Raw genomic sequence first — 23211 nt, 5'->3', positions numbered from 1 at the left:
AACCCCCCCCTGGCTACCCCCTCCTTTCAGGGAGTTGTAGAGTGTGATGAGGTCTCCCCTGAGCCTCCTCTTCTCCAGGCTGAACAGCCCCAACTCCCTCAGCCTCTCCTCACAGGTTCTGTGCTCGAGTCCCTTCACCAGCCTGGTTGCCCTACAATCATGGCTCTGTCTCCTTTACATGATTCTCTAGCTTTTACCAATCAAAATTTTTTTCTTTTTTTTTTTTTTTCAGTCTGTCTGATAAATGAAAGTATGCTTTGTTCAGATGCATAGCTGAACAGAGAACAGGATAGAGAATAAGGCCCCCTTGAACACCACAGATGATTTTTCTTCTAAAAAAATATGCTATTATCACATATCTTTATTAAGCCACATCTCATTTATTATCTTCTGTGTTTATCATAGCATTACAAAATAATTCACGCCTGGAGTTAATTTTCAAGAAAACTACAAATCTGGAAAACAATTTGTAAACATTGCCTTCAAATGCCATTATTACTGCCACTGCATAGTAAAAAATGTTCTGAGAATTTGTTCCTGTCTTTTAGCTAGGTTCCAAGCTAGGTCCTGTACAAGAAGTTGCAGACGCTTGCCATATTTTCCTTCAGTAGACTTTAACAATTCCTGTGTTAAGCCTTTGGTGAAAGCACTGTGTCTAATTTTTAGTGCATGAAGTCTCAACTCTAGGTATGACTAGGTTTAACCACATGTTCTGTAATTTCCTCCTGAATCTTTTCCTGTTAACTTAGATCCTTGTTTCCTTTGCAAAGTGACAGAGCTTCGAAGAGGGCCTGATGATGTTTCCTTTTGACTTCCATGTGTCCTCCTGTGACTTCTCTTAAATGTTTTCTGACCTTTAGAGCTGATCATAAAAGGGTTTTCATAATTTTACAGTCATTTCTGATTCTTTTCCCAGTTCTACACTTTGTGTCTAAATGCAGTTATTGTGACTGTCAGGTTTTGATTAATGGTTTCTAAAGCCAGGGACTGTGCTGTCAGACAGGTTGAGTCTGATTTATGAAAACTTCATCTGCAGAGGGAAGACATAACTGTAATTGGCTTTCCTAGCTTCCCATCAATTGCTTTATCACTTAAGATTAACTCCTGCAGGAAATCATACCAGCAAAACTGTCTGGCTGTCTAGGTTTAGAGACTTTTATGTGTTTAAATATTTCTTGCCATCTGACTACTTCTTTAAGTTGTATCCTCACATTGTGGTTGCTTTCAATGAAGGAGTCCATAAATGACTTGTATTCCACCTACATAAAGGAGTGCTACTCTCTTTTTACAGTCCTGTTATCCTGAAATGAGTTGAGCAGGGATGGGAGGACTCTCGGATGCCAGTGATTGAAGAGGCTGTACATTTATGTGCAGTGTGTGTGAGAGCATGTAGTGAAAAGAAAATGCAGCAGAGAATCAGACATCTTTTCCTGAAAGTATGAAAGGAAGAGGAAACGAAGGAGAAGAAGAAGAGGAATATTGCAGTGTGATGTTAGGAGGAAAGAATCAACTAGAGGAGGGAATGTTTCCAAGGATGTAAAGAAAAATCAGCATCAGTTAAAGAGTAACTATGTCTGAAAGATCAGTTTGGAGACTACAGGAGACAAAGACTTTTATTAAAATGAGTTTTCCAAAGACAAAATAGTTAGTCCTTGTCCCCATTTTTATCCTACAAGACCATGACCTCAAGGCACTCAAAGTCAAGGACAAGACTGTGGTCTGTTCAGTTGGTCTGTGGGACTAACCAGGCATGACTCCCTCATTCCTGTGCCAATATATTTTTTACTAATTTTCCACATGAAATCCCAACCTGAGGGATGGCATCCAGTCTGCTTCTCCTTCTGCAGTCACCATTCCTGCATCTCCTCTGCTTTTGTTCCGTCTGTCCTTTCCATGGACTCATTTTCCTCACAGTTAGAGATCTCAGTGTACTGATTAAGTTATTCTCAGTTACTTCAGTTACCTGCTAGTTTTTGTGAAATCTTGATCTCCACAGTTTTGCAACCCTCCTTTTGGTTCTCTAGAAACAGTTAATTTATGTCTCACTGAACTATTTTTTTTACCACCAATGTGTCATAATTTTCACCCTTGCTAAATAATAATAATAAAGCAGAAAATAGCAGTCTACAACTATTAGTAAATAGTCATTAAGAAGAGAGAGAGAGTGCCCCTGCAGCAGTTCTTTCATTCACATGATGGGAGGGAAAAAATTTTTTTTAGTTTCTTCCTCTTTTACAAATCACTCCTTCATTGAGTCACACCTGCAGTGCTCACATTTCAGTCAAAAGATACGTATTACACCAGAAATATCCAACAGACAGAATGGTTCAAGTACACAGATTTTCCTATGCCACATGCAGTCAAGTGCTGGCACCTGAAACACTTGTTTTAATTCTGTCCCAAGACATCTGCAGCAGAACGTTTGTATCCAGGTAGCTGAACAGTGATGTCCCTGCAAGGAGCAGGCTGTGGCACCAGAAATGAGTGCTGTTACCACTCAGCATTAGTAATTTGTGCTCATCTTTTTTCCTTGCCTTTTGGAAGCAGCTGATCTGCCTGACCTAACCAGAAATATGACCTGAGTAAAAACATTCCCTGGAGAAGCTCACCCAGTCTCATTGGCACCTCCCTCTAGCCCATACTCACCTCCTGTGCATCCCAGTTGGGCTGGGATCACATCCCAGGATGAGTTGTGCCCCAGACAGCAGCAGCTCTGAGCTAAAGGACAGGGGTGGTGTAACTGGGTGGGATGTGTGGGTGTTTGACCTTGTGTAATAGCTACCAGAATAAATCACATTTTTGTGAGATTTCCTTTTCCACCCCTTCTGCAGCAGCCTCTAGGGACATAGCTGTAGGCAGACAGACACAGATATCTCTAGGGGAGGTGTAGTTTTTTGTATGACATAAGGTACTCAGCAGAATCTGTTGGTGTAAATATGCATTTTAAACCTGCTTCCTATCCATTCAAAATCAATTATGCTTACCATAACAACTTACTTAGCAACCTTATCAGATATTTAGTAGCTTACAATTTTGCTTTTAAGGCATTAATTTAAAATAAAAGATCTGCTTTTTTTGAACATGTAATTTTTCCTGTTCTCCTCTCGTTTTTTTTGGTAATTCACTGAAAGGGATTTGCACAAAAGCAGAATACAAAATACACTTTTGGAAATACATATAGCTATATCTCTTTGATGCTTCACACACAAGGAGTTCAAAATGCTCCACTGTGTAATTCCTTCAAATAGTCTTTACTAAAAATAGCTTTAATAATAAATATGCTGAAAATCTGTCAGGTTTGCTGTCAGTAGTTTGTAGGCTTCCCATGCCAGGTGTTCCCTGTAAGTCAGAATAACACGTGTTTCTTTCTCCAGACAGTGAATATTATCTTTGAAAAAATCCCAGAAAACGAGAGTGGAGATGCCTGTCAGACTATCCAAGTTAATGTTCTGGACTGTGACACCATAGGCCAAGCCAAGGAGAAGAGCCTTCAGGCTTTCCTTAATAAGAATGGCTTTCTCTATGGTCTTCAGCTGGATGAAATTGGTCTGGGTGAGTGTCATTTTCAAGGATTTCACTGGTCTGTCTGTGGAGTTTTCTTTTTGGGAATTCCCAGCCTTGATTTGTTTTTTTTAATGTTTAGGTAGAACATAGCTTTGGTAAGGAATTTCTGGGGAAATACTGTATCATTTATGCTTCCAGTTAGAACACTGGAACTACATCTGTTTTGCTTCTGCAAGCACTTCAGCATGCAATTAACAAGCACATGTTGCTTATTAAACACATGTAATTGATATGTTTCTTTTCTGGGTTAAGTAAAGTGTCCTGCCCAGCTAAGTACAGCTACCTGATAATTTTTTTGAGTGGGTAAGATGACACATCATTTTTTTCAAGTACTTCAGGTTTTACTTACTTCCTTCCAAGGCCCTTCATTCCAACAGGCCTATGTTTCCCTTGATGAGAAGAACCCACAAATATAGTTTATTTACAATCAGACAAGGTTTATGTAATAGTTTGCATGCAAGTCACAAAGATGTGTATAATGTCTACAAATATAATATCTACAGATGTAAATATGGCCATTCCAGCAGATGAGTCGAGCCAAATTTTCTTGTTGGGCTTTCAAAAGCCCAAGGTCAGATAAAAGCCTGGAGTTGCTGCCATAGCACTGCCCACATGCTCCAATAAGAGATCCAACAAGCCCTACATTGTTGGCATTTGTCCATGAGACATTTGGTAGTCTTCACAAACACTATGATAGTCTTGTACAGCTCATTTTGGGGATATTTTTGAAGTGGCTTGTGAAACCTTTCTTCTATGTGGCCAGGACACCAGGGCATGCTCAGAGTAGGTGGTTTAGGTGGAACCACCTCCAAAAGCTCTGCCTTGACCAGCACAAAGTGAAGCACCAGTAGCCTACAGCATGCAGACTCACTTCAGGAAAGTAATCTGAAGTGTGGGAGTGCAAAACCACTCCCAAAACCACTCTAATGTGGCCGAGAACAAGGACAGAGAGAAACAGAGCTCATTTGGGAGCCACCGGTCCAAATATAATCATATGTTGCTTTTCTTTACAAACATCTGTATATTGAGAATGCCACTGGGATGTAATTGTTTTCCTGTTGAACTGCAGAACTCGTATCTGAGGAGCAACAAAGAGAGCTGTTAGATATTGATGGTTCCTCAGAGGTGATGGAGGATGGGATAAGGAAGCTAAATACCATTGGTCACTATGAGGTAAGCATGGAAGACGCACCAATGGATCAAGAAGCATTTTCTCCCCCAGCCCCCAGCTGCTGTCTGCAAAGAAATGCCTTATTGATCAAATTCTTGAACAGACAGTTGAGCATCATCAACAGAAGAAATGTGTGACACAACTTTCTTGCCAATGATTCATTTGTTTCCTGTTACTTTTCAGAGGTGTGCTTGTTGTAAGGTTGCTTGGTTCACCAGGTGAAGTGGCGCTTCAGTTGAGCATTTTAGTTAAAAGAGCATCTGATTTCCACCTATGAACATTGTCTTGAGTCTTTTCTAGTCTCTGCTGCTGAGTTTTTGCAGCACCATGAGCAATTCTTTAGTTATTCTCACCTCATCTTTTTTATTATCTGAACAGGTGGTAGTGATTCTTGCAAAAGCTCATTGAGAGTCAGAGTAAAAAGGACTGATGATTTTGCTTGCTTTTCCCTTCAGACCCTCCCTTTTTCTCTCTGCTTCTGCTACCATCTACCAGTACAACTTGTACCCTTATTTTTTCCCTCTACTTCCTGTTAACTCATGTAAACTTGTCCTTTTCAATGCTGCAATAATCTGTCCATCACTGCAGCTACACACAGGGCTGCATCTGGTGGCAGAGCCCTTCTGGGATCAGCACATTGCAAAAGTACTGGTACTGAGCAGGTTTGCCTGTTGAAGGAGGCATGTTCCACTGGCATGAGTCAAAATAGAGGGTGAGAGGCTGGGGTATGATGTGCAGCAGATGACTGGCCTCAGGTGATATGGTAGCTCACATTTTGATGCTTTTTTGATGCTTCTGTAAGGTTTTGAAAATGAAGTTTAAAAATACTTAAAAGCTACAGCGTTTTCTCACTGCCACGTCGTGTATTAGTTGCCTACTAATAGCAACAGCCACTTAGAAGAATAATAGCTTCATAGTACTGATATGTTGTTATTTACAACTATCCAAGGGGACCTTATAGCCACCTTTCAGTACCTAAAGGGCCTACAAGAAATCTGGGGAGGAACTTTTTACAAGACCATGTAATCAGGACATCTGGGAATGGTTTTAATCTTGAAGAGGGTATATTTAGGCTCGGTATGAGGAAGAAATTATTTTATGTGAGGGTGGTGAGACCCTGGCACAGGTTGCCCAGGGAAGTTGTGGCTGCCCCCTCCCTGGCAGTGTTCAAGGCCAGGCTGGATGGGGCTTGGAGCAACCTGGTCAGTGTGAGCTGTCCCTGCCCATGGCAGGGGGGGTGCAATTGGATGATGTTTAAGGTCCTTTCCAACCTAAACCATTGTCTGATTCTATGATTCTATAAGGTTAGGATGCTGAGTACTTTTCATGAGCTTTCTTCATGTCTTGTTGAATTTGAAAGTCTGGCTCTTGACACTGTAGTCAGTTTTTATTTATTTAGAAACTAGGTCTGTCATGCAACGCATTACAGTGCAGAGAAACCTAAGCCAGCCCTCAGCATGTTGCTGTCTGCATAAGCCAGAGCTGTGCTATCCACAGGGAGGGACAAGGACTGCTAGCACGACTGCTTGTAGCTTGGGCACAGCACAAGGCTGCACAGATCTGGAGCAAGCTCATTTGGAGTCATTTTACAGATTTCTGTAGGCTTTTGTTGTAGCTCTCCTTACCTCCTGGGAAGCAGCAGTGAACCCAGATGTCCTGAGTCACCATCCAGTGCCTTAAGTACAGCTTCTCCTGTGCCTCTTTTGAATCTTGTCTACAGATCAGTGTGGGAGGTCCCTCCGCTCCACTTAGAGGTTTTGCACAAATTAGGACGGTTGCAGTAAGAGTCTGTGCAGCAAAGGTCAACGTAGATTTGAATCTGATCATTTGAATTTCTGTACAATGTGATAGTACATGCTGTCTTTATTGCAGGCAGCTATTGCAACTGCTCCTTGTTTTATCTGGCAGCAGTTTGCACCTCCCAAGTTCATGGCATGCTGTGGCTCCTGGGCACCATGCCTCATGGCAAATGACTCCGTTCCCCTTGGTCATTGTCATCCCTGGGCATCTTTGTCCCAGCCTTTGTTTTTTTCTGTGGTTTCTGCAGGCAGATGCAAGTTAGTTTGGAGGTTCAGCTGTTTTCGCAAAGCTGCAACTATGCTAATTGTAGCTTAGCAGCTGCCTTACAAAAATTGTGCTGGGTATCTCTGATAGATACATTAGTTCACTCCTTCTGACACAAAAAAAATTATGTACATTTTAGGCAGAAGCTTAGTGGAACTGTAGGCAGTGACTTAGTATCAAGTACCAGCCACTAGTTTAGTTTCTTCTACACATATTAATGCAAAAAGGAATGTAAAGGTGTCTAGAGAGCAAGAAAAGGGAACATCACATACACAGCGTGAGGGTGGTCATATTGTCTGAGAATTCCAGCTTATATATCAACAGTAAGGTCATGATTACCATGATGTCCTGTTTCCCACACGAAAGTTAGAGAGCTGCTTTCAGATCTCCTGTCCAGTCACAGATCTCCAGTATCTCAGCCTGCAGCAGCATCACACGTTCCAGGAGCAGGCACAGCCCCGGGGAGCAAATCTGAGTCTGTGATCCAGGGAGTTCACTGAGAACTGGATTATAGGAAGGACAAGGCCTGGAGGACAAGGAAGAGGTGCACTACTACATCTTAAAAGGAGCTGTACTCCATGTTGAGTGGATCTGAACAGATCTCCCCTCTCCCTGTTTGTCACTCTCAGTAATGCATCTGACAAAACAAAGTCATTTTGGGGTGCCCCTCGGAGCAGCCGATCATAAAAACCGATATCGGTAGTGGGACACAAAAAGAAGGGATTATTTATTTATTTTTACTGGATCACACTAAAAGAAACAGCAAGTATGGCTGCTGCAGCAGTGATAAAGAAGGGAAAACATATTCCACTCAATGCTAAATGCCTCATTTGTCTCAGAAATAAAACCCGAGGTGAGGGTTTGGATCATGGCTGCACTGCACCAGTGCCTGTGGTTGCTGTAGGGAGGAACATTCTCCTCTCACCTCTGCCCATCACCCCTCAAGACAGAAGCAAACACATTTCAACACTGAGCTGCTCTGCTGCTTCTTGGAGAGGGAGTGGGGTCAGTGCACTGCCCACTCTGCTCTGGCAGGGGGTAAGCTGCTGGGTAGCCCTGCTCCTGTTTCCTTACCTTGAGGGACAAGTAGGAGGACTCTCTGGGTGTTTGTGTCACCTCACAAGCTAGACTGAGGGCATATTCCCCCTTGTAGTGTGGATATAAAGTGCTCTGTGTTACCTGAAAGACCTCTAAAACACTGTATGATAAATGGAAAGCTTGCAAAAAATCATGCTTATAAAATAGATTGAATTTACTTCCAGAAGCAAATATAAGTGAAGATTTCTTTGGTGCAAGACAGAGCTTTTGATGGAGTATCTTAATGCTTAAACTGGTTTCTCACACCAGGATGGCTGCCAAGGTTTAAAAAACACTTAAATTATTTTGGCAGAGATCCCTTCCTAGAACTGGCCAGTTGTTTTGTAATTACAGAGGGAAGTATACTAGCACTTGGCAAGACCCAACGTGTGACAGAAGAGCAGTAATGTAGTTCTCAGTGGGAGCTGTTTTTTGAGTTAATCTTTGACAACAAAAGCATGAGTTGCCAGTTTCTTTTAAAGATAATAGTTACTATCCTGGCAGCACTGTAAATTCTGGGAAGGAGTGAGGAAGATTCTTCCTAGAAATCCCAAGGTGGCTAGATATGGATCTTGGCCTTACAGTCCAGAGGGTGTAAATATTTTGCTCATTTTGGGAACTGAAGTTTGAAAACAGTTCTTAGAAGCACCTCAGCATGGCCCCTCCATAGGGCATGGGGGGAGAGCTTTGGAATGGTCTGAAAGAAAGGATGCCAGAAAAGAATCATCTTTGTGTTCCCCTCCCTGCCTCACCTTCCCGTAAGATCCTTTTGCAGCTGGAGCCAGAGAATTCAGCCCAGGCAATCTGTAGAGATCGATGCAAGAAGCAGCACAAAGCAGTACATGAAAATGAAAATGTCCAAATTAGGGCTGAAAGAGAAAAAATCAAAGAAAGGAGAAGGCCTTAAAGGCCAGTTTGTCAGAAGAGCTGCCTTCCCATCTTACTGCTGCCCATGCCTGCTGAGAGCCATGCACAAAGCATGCTGCAATACTCCTGCCCTCCCATAGACTTTAGGGCAGAAGAAATTAAACTGAGGGTTTTGTGGATTCTAAACACTTCTGTGGTATGTTTCATTTCTCTTTCAGATTTCTAATGGGGCAACCATAAAAGTCTTCAAAAAGAAGGCCAATACCCGATCAGGTAACAAAGGAACTGCAACCTGCTTAACCTTATATGAAGAATGGGCTGGAAATACAGTTAGAGAGCTGAGCTGTAACGGGTTATATCTTGGTCAACAGGAGGTCAGAAAAATTGGCACTTTGATATAGCTGAGCCAAATGAAGAGACTCTGGGCTCTGGCAGGCACAGTGGGCCTAGGGGGAAGGAAGAAGGCAAAGGAAAAGGTTGGACATTAGAAAGAATTTCTTTACTAAGAGGGTGATCAAGCATTGGAATGGGCTGCCCAGGGAAGTGGTAGATTCTCTGTCCCTGGAGATATTTAAAAAGGGACTGGATGTGGCACTCAGTGCCATGGTCTGGTAACTGCAGTGGTAGTGGATCAAGGGTTGGACTTGATGATCTCTGAGGTCCCTTCCAACCCAGCCAATTCTATGATTCTATCATGAAAGAAGGCTTAAAGGTACAGACCCATAGGCAGGAAAGCAGGGCAGGGGAAGACCGGGTGACACAGAGTACTGAGTGGTGAGACCAGCACAGCGAACATGGCCTGCTCTAGAGCGCAGCATTGTGCATCTCAGACCCAGTGTTCCAGTGTCCAGAGGCAGGCATAACAAAAAAATGCACCTTTGTACTCTCTTGGTTCTGTTTCTGAAAGCTTGCAGATCAGGAGTTAAAGGATACTTACAGGGTTCATCTCATCTCAGTTCATCTCACCTACCCCTCTGATGCTGCAGCCCAGCTGGTGGCATGGGAGAGGTGGACTTTCTCTGGTCCCTGGGGTGAAACAGACACTTGTAGTGTGTGATTCACCTCACCATCAAAGTGGACATCTAAAGTTAGGAGATGTGTGTCCCTGAGGTGCAATGCCACTGCTATGGCATTGCTTATCCCAGCGGCAGGTGATGGTGCCCAAGCTGAGTGATTCTGAGCTGCAGGTTGAGACTGGGGTGTTGAGCCAGGATGTGTGCATTCCTGGGGGGCTGGGTAGAAAACCATGACACTGAGCCTGGTTGCTCAGCACCCCGACACACCCTGCTCCACACACAGCCCAGGGCCCAGCAGACTTCAAAAGCTTAGAGTCATGTGTTTCATTAATGCCTCTTTGCTTTCTGTTGTTCAGATGTGGACTACTCAGATGAACACTGTCATTTGGTGAGTTCCGTCATTACACTGCTAAGTAGTAGATTTAATACTGAGCTGTATTTATATCTGTGTAATCTCTCTAATCTCTTCATGATAGATTTTACCAGACTCTGAAGCAAACAAGGATGTGAAAGGAGCAGGCCACAAAGGAAAGCAAAAATTCAAAGTGAAGGAAATGTATCTGACAAAGCTTCTGTCAACCAAGGTAAACTGTGCAGACCTTATTTTGGGGGAGGGCTTGGCTCATTGGACACAACCAAAATAGAAATTAAATCAGAAATTATTCAGACTTCCTGCATGTAGATCAAGTATTAAGTAAAAAGGTAGCCTATAAAATCCCTGTGCTCACTATGGATTGTGACCATTTGCAAAGATGGATACATTTTGTTTCATGCTCTCTAATGCCAGAGTTCTAAAATTGTTTATTGCTCACATTCTCTGTCTCCTGAATAAGCCCAACTTTTTTCTCAGGTTAAAGAAAAAGGATAGTTATTGAGCTTATAGATGGTTGAGTCCCATTAAAGCAAGAACAATCCCTTCTGGAGAGACAGCTTTCAGTCAACAATCTCCTTACTCTCTACTAGAGTTTGCCCATCTTAGAGACAATTTCCAAAAGCCTGAGTTCTGCAAAATAGTGCCCGTGAAATTAAATAATCTCTTAGGGTCTCAAATTAACCACCCAAAATAACGAGATTAATTTTAAAAACAGGGTCCTTGTTTTTTAAATTATCTGTTTTAATTTTACATTGATTTGTAATACAGTTACCTATTTATGCATTTATACTATGTGTATTCCCTAAGAATAAACCCTGCTCACTCCCTCCAGTAATGTCATCTTGTTTCTGATATACTCAAAATGTTTATAAAACTCTTTGCAACATTTTACTTAAGATACTAATCTTTGCACAACACTGTAAGCTATGTGATACAAGAGGCCTGAAGGGATGATGATTATGGCATTTTAAAATCTATCAATCATTATTTAATGAGATTGTTGATAGCATCTGACGTAATTTGGGATGCTGCCCAAAGTGAGAGCGAAGACTGGTCATTTCTCATTAGTTGTGGAAATTAACATAAGCCCTTAGGAACTGCTGGATTAAACCAGTAATATCTTATGGCTGAAGAATGAAGTGCCAAAGAAAAGATCAGGCTCCTGAGAAACAGTCCTTTTAGAGGGCTTTGAATTAACCATCTCTTTCTCCAAAGGATAGTGCTGTGAACAGTGCTTTGATATCCTTCCCTGTGGAATTACACCTGTGGCACACTGTGCACTAAAGGAAATTGCAATGAACCTCATCTCTCTCTCTCTCTCTCTCTCTCTCTCTCTCTCTCTCTCTCTCTCTCTCTCTCTCTCTCGCCCATACACGCACACAAACAGAATTGCAGATTTTGCCAGATGAAATGAAGTGGTCAGTAGTACATCCAGGCCCTGGGATACACTTAAATCCTTTTTGTTGAGAGATTAGGCTGAACTGAGCTTCAGAACAGATGTGAAGAAAAAAAAGCACAAAACTGTGGCTTGCTTTGTTTGCCTCTACTTAGGTAGAGACAAACTGTGATGTCAGTGAATCCATCAGCAACCAAGCCCTTTCTCTGGTGAGCCAAATAGCTTCACTTCTGGATCAGAAGTCCTCAGTTTTCAGTTCTTCTTTCTAATACTAGAAAGTGCCTCTGTATGCCACCCGAGTGCCCTAGAAAATTGGTTAAGCTCCTTTTTGCTCACCTCCCTCTTACTTCCAGTCACAAAGGCCTTTTGCAATGGTGCTATCTGAAGAGTTGATGTTGCCTTTGTGCTGACTCGTAGGTGGAAGGAATCACTGGTTTTGTGAACAAAGTTCACCACAATTGTCCTGTCAGCAAAGTGACAGGATGTGACATTTGAAAGCAGCTCCTTGTGGTACATTTGTAGTTTCATTTTTCTTACTGTCCTATTTACCACTAACCTATGGCTTAAGTATTTACCACAATTGTATTGTAGCTTATAACTGCGGTTGCCTTGAGGAACATCCATTTCTCTGAGACAGGAAATTCTCTTATTTTCTTGCATAATAGTAACACTGTTCATTTTCTTATCTTTCAGGTTGCAATTCATGCAGTTGTCGAAAAGCTCTTCAGGAGCATTTGGAGTTTACCCAACAATAAAGCACCTGTTGCCATCAAGTACTTTTTTGACTTTCTGGATGCCCAGGCTGAGAGCAAAAAAATTACTGACCCTGATGTGGTCCATATATGGAAAACCAACAGGTAGGCCCATGTGATATATGTCAGGAGTGCGTGGACTCAACATGTAGTTGCAAAGATGGAGCAGGTCACCAGTGGCCAGAAGAATTAAGATTTTGGCATTTCAGGGTGAAAACATAGTTTGGCTTAGTAATTTTAGTAAATTAATTGGATACCAATAGAAACCACCATAGCTTCCAGAACTTGTGAGTCTGTGTACTGACTTCAGACTCAGAAAGAAGTATCTGCAGGTTAAGAGCATTACTTGAAGATGGAGGGGTGACTGACAGATGTGTTTGGGCTTTTCTTCCCTGATCCCTTTTTTAACATGAATAAGCAGCCCAGAAATGTGCTTCTTCCCCATGAGTGCTGTGCAATTAAATGATAATTAAATTACCATTTTAAAGCAGTTGTGCAACTTGAGGGGTTAATTTTTAAAGATGTTTGTTCTTTCTCTGTCTAGTCTTCCTCTTCGCTTCTGGGTGAACATACTGAAGAATCCCCAGTTTGTCTTTGATATTAAGAAGACTTCACATATAGATGGCTGTTTGTCTGTAATCGCACAAGCTTTCATGGATGCCTTTTCTCTAGCAGAACAGACACTGGGGAAGGTAATGCTGCCCTTCCAGTCTTTTGCTAGCTCCTTTTGCTAACCAATGTCTCTTTCAACTGTACTAAGATTTAGTGATGAAGTTCTGGATCTACTGACACTGGGGGCAAACCCGTTGGTGGCCTAATTAAGTTGTGTTTCCATTCTTTGTTGCTTTGTCTCACAAGGCTTTGAAGAATTCACTGGAGCAGACAGATACCTCTACCAGAATGCCATTTTTATAGTTGACTGCAGCTTCTCTTCTCTGCTGTTACTTTCTACATAGTTTGTTTGCAGAGTATGTAGAAGAGGGTAGGACTTGTAAGATTTTAAAGACTTCCTAAAGTCTTTAATTTTTTAACAAAGAAGGTCTTAAAAATATTAAGATGATTTGATAAGTAGTCCAGATTTTGTCTGCTGTACACAAATTTGCAGAAATCATATGCAGTAATATTCTGGGAGCTGTAAGAACGCTTGAAAGAGCTGTGAAGTTTAAAACAGTTCCTTTCACATGTATTAGCATCTCCATTTCTATATGCAGAATTATTTGTTGGAGTAACAAGTCCAGAAGTCTTACACTGAAAAGTTCTTTACTACAGTGTCCAGAATTTTGGAGATCAGAAATGATTCATTTTTCCTAAGGATATTTTCCTTTTCTTTGGACCAAAGCAGGAAGCATTTGTTCAGGCTCATACAACCAAGGAAAATAGGCTAGAGATTTTTTATCTTAAAAAAAAAAATGCAATAATGGACTAATTTCCTGTGCAATCTGAACCAACTGTTCATCTGTGAAAGGTAAATAACAAATAATGCATTTATTTACCTTATTTTAGGAGTGAACTATCATGCATTAAAAGTAATCACATCTCTTACTTGATGGAAAAACTGCAAATGAGAATGGTCTCTTAGGGTTCTATGCTTATCATCCATTGTGAAATACTGTTCACATTCATAATAGCTCCCATTACCCATTTGAAAAGGGATGCTGAAACCTGATACAGGTTTGCAATGCAGGAAACTTCTTGTGGCCTTTCAGTACTAAAATGCATTTACTTTCATAATGTTTAGCCTTTTATCATAAAACATTCTTTAGCCACTTAGAAAAGAACTATTCAAATCATTTCATCACAGTGTGGAAACAGTAGTGACACAGTGTCACATGGTTGTGTCATTTATTCCCCAGAAATTAAACTATAGCAGCGACAGGAAGCTACCAGCCCCCACTGTTACATTCTAAAAACGTTAATTCCAAAACCATCAGCATTTATTTCTTGGGTGAACCTAAAACTGCCTGGTAGATTGGTGCTGACCTGGGCTGTTGAAGCCCTGGGGAAAACCAGTAAATTCCTTTGGCTGTTCGTGCCTGACAGGCAGCTCTCCAGCCCCTGAGGAACAGGAGTAGTGAGGACCAAAATGTTTTAGGGTAACTTCTGCTCCCTGGCATGTTACCCATGGGGAGCTTCCCACAGCACTGATGGATGCTGTGTGTAAATAAGGTATCAGCATCAAGGCCTTCTGTTCAGCTTTCACAGTCTTTCAGGTCTGGGGGAGGGGTTAAGAGGAACGAAGAAAGAAAATTCCAACAAATAATTTTGCATATAAAAACGGAGACACTAATACATGACCAGTGTTCGTGCCTCCTGATGCCAACAGAAACGATAATATAGCAACTGCCATGAAACAAAACGTGCTATTACTGAGGTCCTGTGTCTGTTCTTCATCTTTATTTCATAACCTTAATTCCTTCCGTATAACCACTCAAAGAGATGTGAGTCACACAGAGAATAGACACGATTAGATGCAATTAACTATGTGGAGGTGGAACCTAGGAAATCTGTGCTGTGAAAACTGACAAGGCTTCAAATATTTTCTTTTAAGGAAGCACCGACAAATAAACTTCTGTACGCCAAGGACATTCCACTCTACAAGAAGGAGGTGAAAGCATACTACAAAGCCATCAGGGACCTGCCTCCATTGACCACTTCAGAGCTTGAAGAATTTCTAACTCAGGAATCTAAGGTACGGTTGAAAAGTGGGAACTTCATTTGCTTTCCCATTAAGCTTTTTTAAAAAGGAAAACCACCTGACCACAGCAGTTTTCTCTTTTAGAAACATGAAAATGAATTTAATGAGAAAGTGGCCTTGATTGAAATCTACAGATACATAGTGAAATACTATGATGAGGTAAGCACATCTGCTATTCCTCCTGCTTAATCCCCTGAACGTTTGCTTATCACAGGCTTGACAAAACCACCAAGGGCTGGCCTGGCATGTGACTCCAGAAACAGCCCCTCCGTGATGTAGCCGAGGCTGTACCTCCTGCTGAGCTCTGTGGGGCCAGAGCAGCACAGCCCCCAGGGCTGGCTGGAGCCTTCACCTCACAGAGGGGTCACAGGCCAAAAGCTTGAAAATGCACCTTTACTGTCACTGCTGTATTTCACAGAGGTAGGAGCAGTTAACGTTCTCCCTGCAGTTTTGAAGAAGTTCCTATACAGTCTGGACTTCTTGTTTTACCGTGTTTGCAGAGTGTCTGCTCACGCCTGTCAGAACTCCTGTGCACGCGCTCCATTTCCCTGGAGAGTCAGAAATCAGATGAGACTGTAGCACCAGGGGTCTCCATTTAACAGGCAGTGCAAACACCTCAGTGGAGCACACTCAGCCTTCCAGCAAGAGGTGTCTGTTCTTTTCCCATCATAGTTCTCCTATGCCCTGCTCTAATAGCCTTTCTTTTAAAGAGAAGATGCTATAGGTCTCAGTGCCTGCTATTGCTAAGAGAGTAAATATTTTCTCAACAGAAAGCACTTACTCACAGGCTACCTCCAAGCTGCTTTGTCAGGAAATCCCTGTCCTCCACTTTCCATGACAGGATCCTCAACGCCATTTTGCCCGGCATCCTTAACAGAGGCTGCCTGTGCCTGCAGAGGGATGGAGATAAGAGCCAGCTGGGGTGTATTGCCTGAAGGCCTCGTTACCACTTCCAGCAGGTTGTCTGGGTCTCCCAGCAACCAGACCTTTCCCTCTTTCATCCCCAGCAGCACAGCATCAGCACTTGCTGTAATCATCCAGCTCTCAGCCACCTGTTAGCTACCTTACTGCTTCTGATCTCTGACACTTCAAATTACCTGGGCTCGGCATCAAAATCTTTCCCTCTGAAAAGAAGCTTGGGATAATACTTGGAATGGAACTAGACTTCATTAAACTCACTAAAATTGTTGACAGGGGAGATTTCAAAATACTCTGTAATCTTAGGGCCCGTTTTTGTTTTTTTGAAGTTAGTACGGGCTAAATTTACCCCATCCTTAGAAGAAAACCCTCCCTCTGCTCTTCCCCCTCTGGCTTTTGATTGGGAGCAGCTAAACCTCATTCATTGTTTGCTGAGACCTCAGTTGCTTGGTAGAGCTGCCAGCAGGGAGTTTCCAGACAGCAGTACTGCTGCTTCCTATCACCTGGGCTGGTGCCAGTTGGGCCAGTTAGAGAAACAAAGGCAGATTATTGCCCTCAGTTTATAGGGCAGAGGAAAAGAAATAAACTATTATTTGTAGGTCTGCTCTAAGGTGAAACTGGAGCACTGGCCTTGCCTCACGTTTCAAGAGATGAACATGTGCTGGATTTGTTTGGGGCTTTTTTGCTTGGCTCCATCATTCTCTTGTGGAAGTGTTGCAAATCTTGTAATCATAATGACTTGAAAGGAAACCTACCAAAATAAAGTGTTAAAGTCAGAAAAGAATGTTTACATCTAGGCAGGCATTCAGATGGATTTTTCTGCCAGTAGTTGTTGGAATGCAGAGAAGCAGTCTTTAAAAAAACAGCAAGTAAAATAAGTGCTAAAAAAAATTATTCTCTTTTTTTGCTAATTGTTAACAGATTGTCAGCAAACTCGAGCGAGAACGGGGGTTTGAAGAAGTCCAGAAACAGCTCCAGCAAGTAAAAGCCTTATTTGATGAAAAGAAAAAATGCAAATGGCTTTGAGCAGAGCAGTGACTCACAGAGTGGCTGTGGGGGATTTTCAGTAAGCGCTACTGCTCCCAAGACTGTTTTGACTGACTGTATGTACAGGGTTTGAAACGTTTGGACACTCTTCTCCAATCTGACCATTCCAAGTAGTATCTGCATTTGGGAATGAAGTACGGGCAGGGTTACATATTCAAACATGGGCATATAAAAGCAAAAGTGAGTCTAGAGTTGGCAGGGCCAGCATTTCGAGGTACTTGAGCACACATCCTTTTTGGTTCAAAAATACTGCCTGAGCAAGCTTTCTGCTTACTTAAAAACAAGCTTGCAGGAGATGTGTAAACACATTGCAAGTTCAGAGGTGCCCATGTGAACTTGTAAGTTGCTTATCTCTTTTTTCAAGAGAGAAAGCCAGTGTTTCGTCACATCCTTTCAGCAGCCTCAGCAAACTGTGAGGATGAGCTCCGGCTTCAATTGCAGTTTCCTCCCTTCCAGACAAAGTTACACTGGTCCCTGTTCAGAAAACTAAAAAAACAAGCAAAACAACACCAAAGTGACACTTAGAACAAATGTGTTTAGCAGAAAAAAAATGGGTCTGCAGTTTGAAGTCCAAATGCCACATGGCAGGACTTCTCTTCCTTACGTTAGAAATTCCACGTGCATAGTGAAGCCACTGAGCAGGGGCTGGAGGCTTTTGGAGAAAGGCACTAGGCCGGCATCAGTCTGTGTTTACATTTCTACCTTTCCATCCTTAAATAAGCTGTGAAAGGCTTGTGAGCAGCTTCACAGGTGAAACCTCTCCGTGCAGCTGCAGCTCATCTGCACACCCTTGTGATGTGATGCAGCAGCTTTGGTGCACAAACCTGCACTCAGGTGCATGATCAGCCCATGCATCAGTGCTGACAGTCCTGGCAACCCATGTACAAGGGCCTCACAAATCTGAAGCCAGCATTTTTTTCTTTTTTTTTTTTTTTTTTAAGGTTGTTCACACAAAGGCTTTGTCTAAAAAGGGTTAGTTTAACACCATGTCAGAAGGAGGGCTGGTGTAATCTCTGTGTATGAAGAACCGATACAAGCAGTGGGTGTGGGTGTAACTGCTGCCTTAGTCCTGCCCGGGTGTTCTGGAGGTTTGGCTCTTTTCAAAGCAGGGTGTCCATGACATTTGCATTGGTGGCTAAAGTTAGCCCAGCTGGAAAGCAGGTGGCTCTCTGCTGAGAGGAGGCTGGTGCAGTGGCTACCGTGGAAAGCCATAGAGGAGCAGCTGTGGCTCTGGTTCTGCTACCACGCCAGCAGAGCCCTGCCCACCAGTACAGAGCTGAAATGTTTTGTTGCCTTGGAGTCTGCTGCAGTCACACAGAGGCAGGTGCTGAGCCTGCAGCCTGCCTCTGTATTTGAGGCAAGGCCTTGGTGAGATGGAGATACATTTCCACACCTTTCCAGAAGGATCCACCACAGCAGCCCACAGGGGAGGGAAGAGCTCTTTGCCTTGGCAGCAGCAAAGGTGCCACGCACACAGGTGGCCCATGCTTAGTACAGAAAGATGGAGCTGCTGTCACCAGCCAGAGGCTCCTAGGCTGGGCTTCCAGGTGTCAGAATGCTCAAGACACACATTAATGTGCAGCAGTGCTTCGAAGGAGCCTGGAGGTCAGTACTAATGCTGATGGGTTTGGCTGCAAAGGCTCACAGAAGCTGGTACCAGGCACTGTCCCACCACACACGTCCAGCTGGCAAGGCCACCTGTTAACCTGGGAAAAACCTAACACAAAAACAAGTTGCCTACTGGTCTGCCCCCTCCCTAACATGTGCTTGCACAAACTGTACCTCCTGCATATCAGAGAGGGCAGCCACCAACCCATACTGTGATAGGGTTTTTTTGGTGGTTTTTTTGTTTTGGTTTTTTTTTTTTTTTTAATTGAAGTCTTACACTTGCTATTAAGTTTACACTTTATACTTGATGGAATGTATGGCTTTGTTCAGGAAACTGCACTACGATGTTGCAGTACTTTCAGCAGTTCTCTTCTCTGTGTGGCACAATATACTGTGGTAAGTTTAATTTTAATTGGGAAAAAAAAAAAAAAAAACCCAAACCACCCCAACCCTAACCCGCCTTGCCCCCTGTCCTTTATAAGGAGTAGACTGTTGCTTGAGTAGCACTTAAGCTTAGACTACCTGTACTTAAGGGCTTGATTTTTATCATTGTTAGCCTAACCTTTTTAAAGCAGCATCAAATAAATTGAAAAAAGCACAGTAATTAATATTTAAAGGAGGGGCATGAGCAGGTTACTCTTCCCAGTTAGGCAGATGTCTCAGCAGTTCCGTGCCACTTCAGGTGTTTGCTGGCAGTGAATTTGAGTGAACTGTGATAAATTTTGTTCAACAGTAACCTTCTGTACAGGCAGAAAAAGAAACCCAAACATTTCTGCTTGAAAAGCTGTAAAATATAGTCTGTTTGCGTGGGTCTGAACCTGTGAACTTCACTATATGTGTTTATATGATGAGGAACCGAAAAATCAGTCCTATTCTGTATTTGTACTACTGCTTGTTTGCTACAATAGCTTTAATGATTTCTAGAGATTAAGTATGTGTTGAAGCAGGCCAAGTAGCTTTAGCCTACAGCCTGGAATAGGATTATTGCCTTTTATTCAAGCCTCCTAAACAGCGTCACTCTGTTAGTAAACCATTTAAAGTCATGCTGAGACTTTGTAACCCATCAAGTGAATCTCACTAAGTGATGTGAAGTATAATTAAGTGATTGTGGCTCTTTTGGTAGGTTTGGGTCAGCACAAAAAACAATGGCACACCTTCAGTATCTGCAATTCTGTTACTGTTACACGGACAAAAAGAACCATCTCTTGACTAAAGCTGTATTAAGGCAGCCCAGCAATCTTAACAGCCTTCTCTGAAATGAAAGCAAACCTCTCTTTAACTTATTTCCACATGTTTACAGGCAAACTGCTATGGCAAACAGTATATTTTCTAACACTAGCTTACAGAGCATTATTTTGCAGTCATCTAGTTTGAAGTCAAATCTTACTAATGTGTAAAGTAATTCCTGTTGTACAGAAGTTAAGCTGTTGTTTAAAATGGTTAAAAAAAAAAAAAAAAAGTGAAAATGACAAATACATGTTGGTGTTTGTATGGGTTTATCTAGAATAAAATGCATTTGGAGGTTATTTTGATGAACTTGCTTACTTTACAATGGTGGAAAGCAAGCAAGCCTGGCTTCTTGCAGTGCCAAGGTCACAGCAGGAGCAGAGCATAAGGGCCTAGCCTGGTGCCAGCTCCCCTGGTGCAGGGCAGAGCCAGGCAGGCAAGGACTGCATGTCACACACTGCTCTGTGGCACTCTGACCTTGGGAGGTACAAACGATGGCAGCTGGGATGCTGGGGGTGGAGAGGCACCAGCATGAAACCCAGACACTGGGGGGCAAAGGGGGCTTCCCAAGCTGCAGGGGTTCCCTGGAGTGGAAGTTCCAGCAGTCTTCGGGAGAGCAGCAGAGGCCAGAGATCCCCTCCTCACTACACCTCCACCCAGCCTTCAGGAGCCACACTACAAAGTCATTGCTTTAAGGCTCTGAGGCTGATGATACTTCCAAAAAGCTGAAAATGCTACAAATGCAGATAACCCCATAACCTCTCCTGCTGCAGGGACACAAAATCAGCTCTTGAACAAAGAGCCTGAAATAGACTGAGAAATAGACTGCTCTGGCAGGGGAGGTTGGACTAGATGATCTTTCGAGGTCCCTTCCAACCCCTAGGATTCTATGATTCTATGATTCTATGAAGGAGCCCACAAACCAGTAGAAAACCATCCTTCTTCCTCCTGCTGCTACCCTTTTTCTGCCCTCAGAGGCTTCCCTGGTTTGTATGAACCACACTCCCTGCCCCCTGGCATCAGGGGAAGTCTTGCTGAAGACAACATTGCCATGGTCAGGGACAGAGAGGCAAGGCCAGCTCTGTGCAGCCATCAGGTACTGGTGGAAGACATGAGTGAACATTCCATTTGGCAAAGCTGGCTTGGACACACAGTGGTTTTTTTCCAAATTAATCCTGCAGGGGACAGCAGAAATACCTTCTCTTTCTTCTAGTAGTTACCCTGTTCTCCTCAGAGAAGTCTAACAAAATCCCCAAGGCAGTGCAGTGCAGCCCTTCTGCTCAGGTACCATAGGAAATAAAAAATGCCACATCTGGAGAGAAAAGCTGGATCCTGGGCAATGTCACCATATGCAATTCAATGGTTATTCAGTTGGCTGTTACTACTGTCTAACAACAATACTGAGTAAGCTATTAAAAGAAACCATAGAATCAACAACAATACTGAATAAGCTATTAAAAAAAAAATCATAGAATCATAGAATGGTTTGAGTTGGAAGGGACCTTAAGGATCATCTGGTTCCAACCTCCCTCCATGGGCAGGGATGCTTCACTCTGACCAGGCTGCTCAAAGGCCCATCCAAACTGGCCTTGAATGCTTCCAGGGAGGGGGCAGCCACAACCTCTCTGGGCAACCTGTGCCAGTGCCTCATCAACCTTACACTGAGGAGTATCTTCCTAATGTCTCACCTAAACCTACCCTCTTCCAGTTCAAAGTGATTTCCCCTCTACACGTCCTTATAAAAAGTTCCTCCCCATCTTTCTTGGAGGTCCCCTCCAGGTACTGGAAGGCTGCTCCAAGATCTCACTGGAGCCTCCTTCAGACTGAACAAGCCCAGCTCTCTCCACCTGTGCTTGTAGGAGGTGCTCCAGCAGTTCCATGTCCTTCCTGTGTTTGGCAGGCTCCAGAACTGGACACAGTACTCCCAGTGGGGTCTCACAAGAGCAGAGTAGGACAGAATCACCTCCCTTGACCTGCTGGCCACGCTTCTTTTGATGGCAGCCCAGAGTCTGATCGGCTTTCTGGGCTGCACACACACATTACCATAGAATCATAGAATTAGCCGGGTTGGAAGGGACCTCAGAGATCATCAAGTCCAACCCTTGACCCACCGCTGCAGTTACCAGACCACGGCACTGAGTGCCACATCCAGTCTCTTTTTAAATATCTCCAGGGATGGAGAATCTACCACCTCACCGGGCAGTCCATTCCATTGCCTGATCACCCTCTCTGTAAAGAAATTCTTTCTAATATCTAACCTAAATCTCCCCTGGCACAACTTAAGATTGTGCCCTCTTGTCTTGTTAAAAGTCATCTGGGAAAAGAGACCAGCTCCCACCTGGCTACACCCTCCTTTCAGGGAGTTGTAGAGAGTGATGAGGTCTCCCCTGAGCCTCCTCTTCTCCAGGCTGAACAGCCCCAGCTCCCTCAGCCTCTCCTCATAGGATCTGTGCTGGATCCCTTCACCAGCCTGGTTGCCCTCCTTTGGACCTGGCTCCAGGACCTCGATATCCTTCCTAAACTGAGGGGCCCAGAACTGGACACAGTATTCGAGGTGTGTTTCGCATCTACCAACACTCCCAAGTCCTTCTCCTCTGAGCTGTTCTTAATCCATTCTCTGCTCCATCTGTCATCCTGCTTGGAATTGCTCTGACCCAGGTGCAGGACCATGCACAGCTTCATGAGGTTGTCACAGGCCCACTTCTCAAGCCTGTCAAGGTCCCTCTGAATGGACTCCTTTCCCTCTGGCATGTCAGCCCTGCCACACAGTTTGGTGGCGTCATCAAACTTGCTGAGGGTGCACTCAGTGCCACTGTCCATGGCACCAACAAAGTTGTTTAACAGCACTGGTCCCAGTACAAACTCCTCTGAGGAACACTGCTCATCACTGGTCTGCATATAGACATTGAGCTGTTGACTACTGCTTTGTGAACACAACCAGCCAGTCAATTCCTTATCCACTGAGTGTCCATCCACTGAATCCATATCTTTCCATTTCAGAGACCAGGATGTCATGCAGGACAATGCTGAACACTTTGCACAAATCAATTGCTGTCCCCTTATCCACCAACCCTGTGAACCCATGATAAAGAGCCACCAAATTTGTTGGGCAGGATTTGTACTTGGTGAAGGCATGTTGGCTGCTACCAATCACCTCCTGATTTTCCATGTGCCTTTGAACCATTTCCAGGAGGATTTGCTCCACGATCTTGAGGGGCACAGAGGTGAGACTGACTGGCCCGTAGTTCCTGGAGTCTTTTTTCCCTTTTTGAAAGCTGGGGTTATGTTTCCCCTGCACATCTTACATAAGTCTGCATAAATCACACTGTATCTCACCCTGTCAGATTTCCAGTATTTTTTTTTTAATAAAGCAATAAATAACACCATAATACTAATTCCTACACATCCAGGAAAGCTTTCACTGTCAAGTTATAAA

The 23211-nt window shown here is 43.3% G+C and overlaps 1 protein-coding gene across 1 annotated transcript in view; it reads left to right on the top strand.

The window, feature by feature from the left end:
• Window positions 1–20074, top strand: part of PLXNC1 (plexin C1) — a 71630-nt gene extending 51556 nt beyond the window's left edge. Inside the window, exons 22-31 of the mRNA XM_071765146.1 lie at window positions 3375–3552; window positions 4634–4737; window positions 8962–9016; window positions 10116–10147; window positions 10236–10343; window positions 12222–12385; window positions 12825–12972; window positions 14829–14969; window positions 15060–15134; window positions 16815–20074. Coding sequence (XP_071621247.1) covers window positions 3375–3552; window positions 4634–4737; window positions 8962–9016; window positions 10116–10147; window positions 10236–10343; window positions 12222–12385; window positions 12825–12972; window positions 14829–14969; window positions 15060–15134; window positions 16815–16919 — 1110 coding nt within the window. The 3' untranslated portion in view covers window positions 16920–20074. The remainder of the gene's footprint in view (window positions 1–3374; window positions 3553–4633; window positions 4738–8961; window positions 9017–10115; window positions 10148–10235; window positions 10344–12221; window positions 12386–12824; window positions 12973–14828; window positions 14970–15059; window positions 15135–16814) is intronic.
• The last annotated feature ends 3137 nt before the right edge of the window (window positions 20075–23211 follow it).

This window comes from Heliangelus exortis, chromosome 1 (genome assembly GCF_036169615.1).
Source record: "Heliangelus exortis chromosome 1, bHelExo1.hap1, whole genome shotgun sequence".
Classification (NCBI taxonomy): Eukaryota; Metazoa; Chordata; class Aves; order Apodiformes; family Trochilidae; genus Heliangelus; species Heliangelus exortis.
Note: the sequence above shows the minus strand (reverse complement) of the source record. Positions and strands in the feature narration are given on the sequence as shown.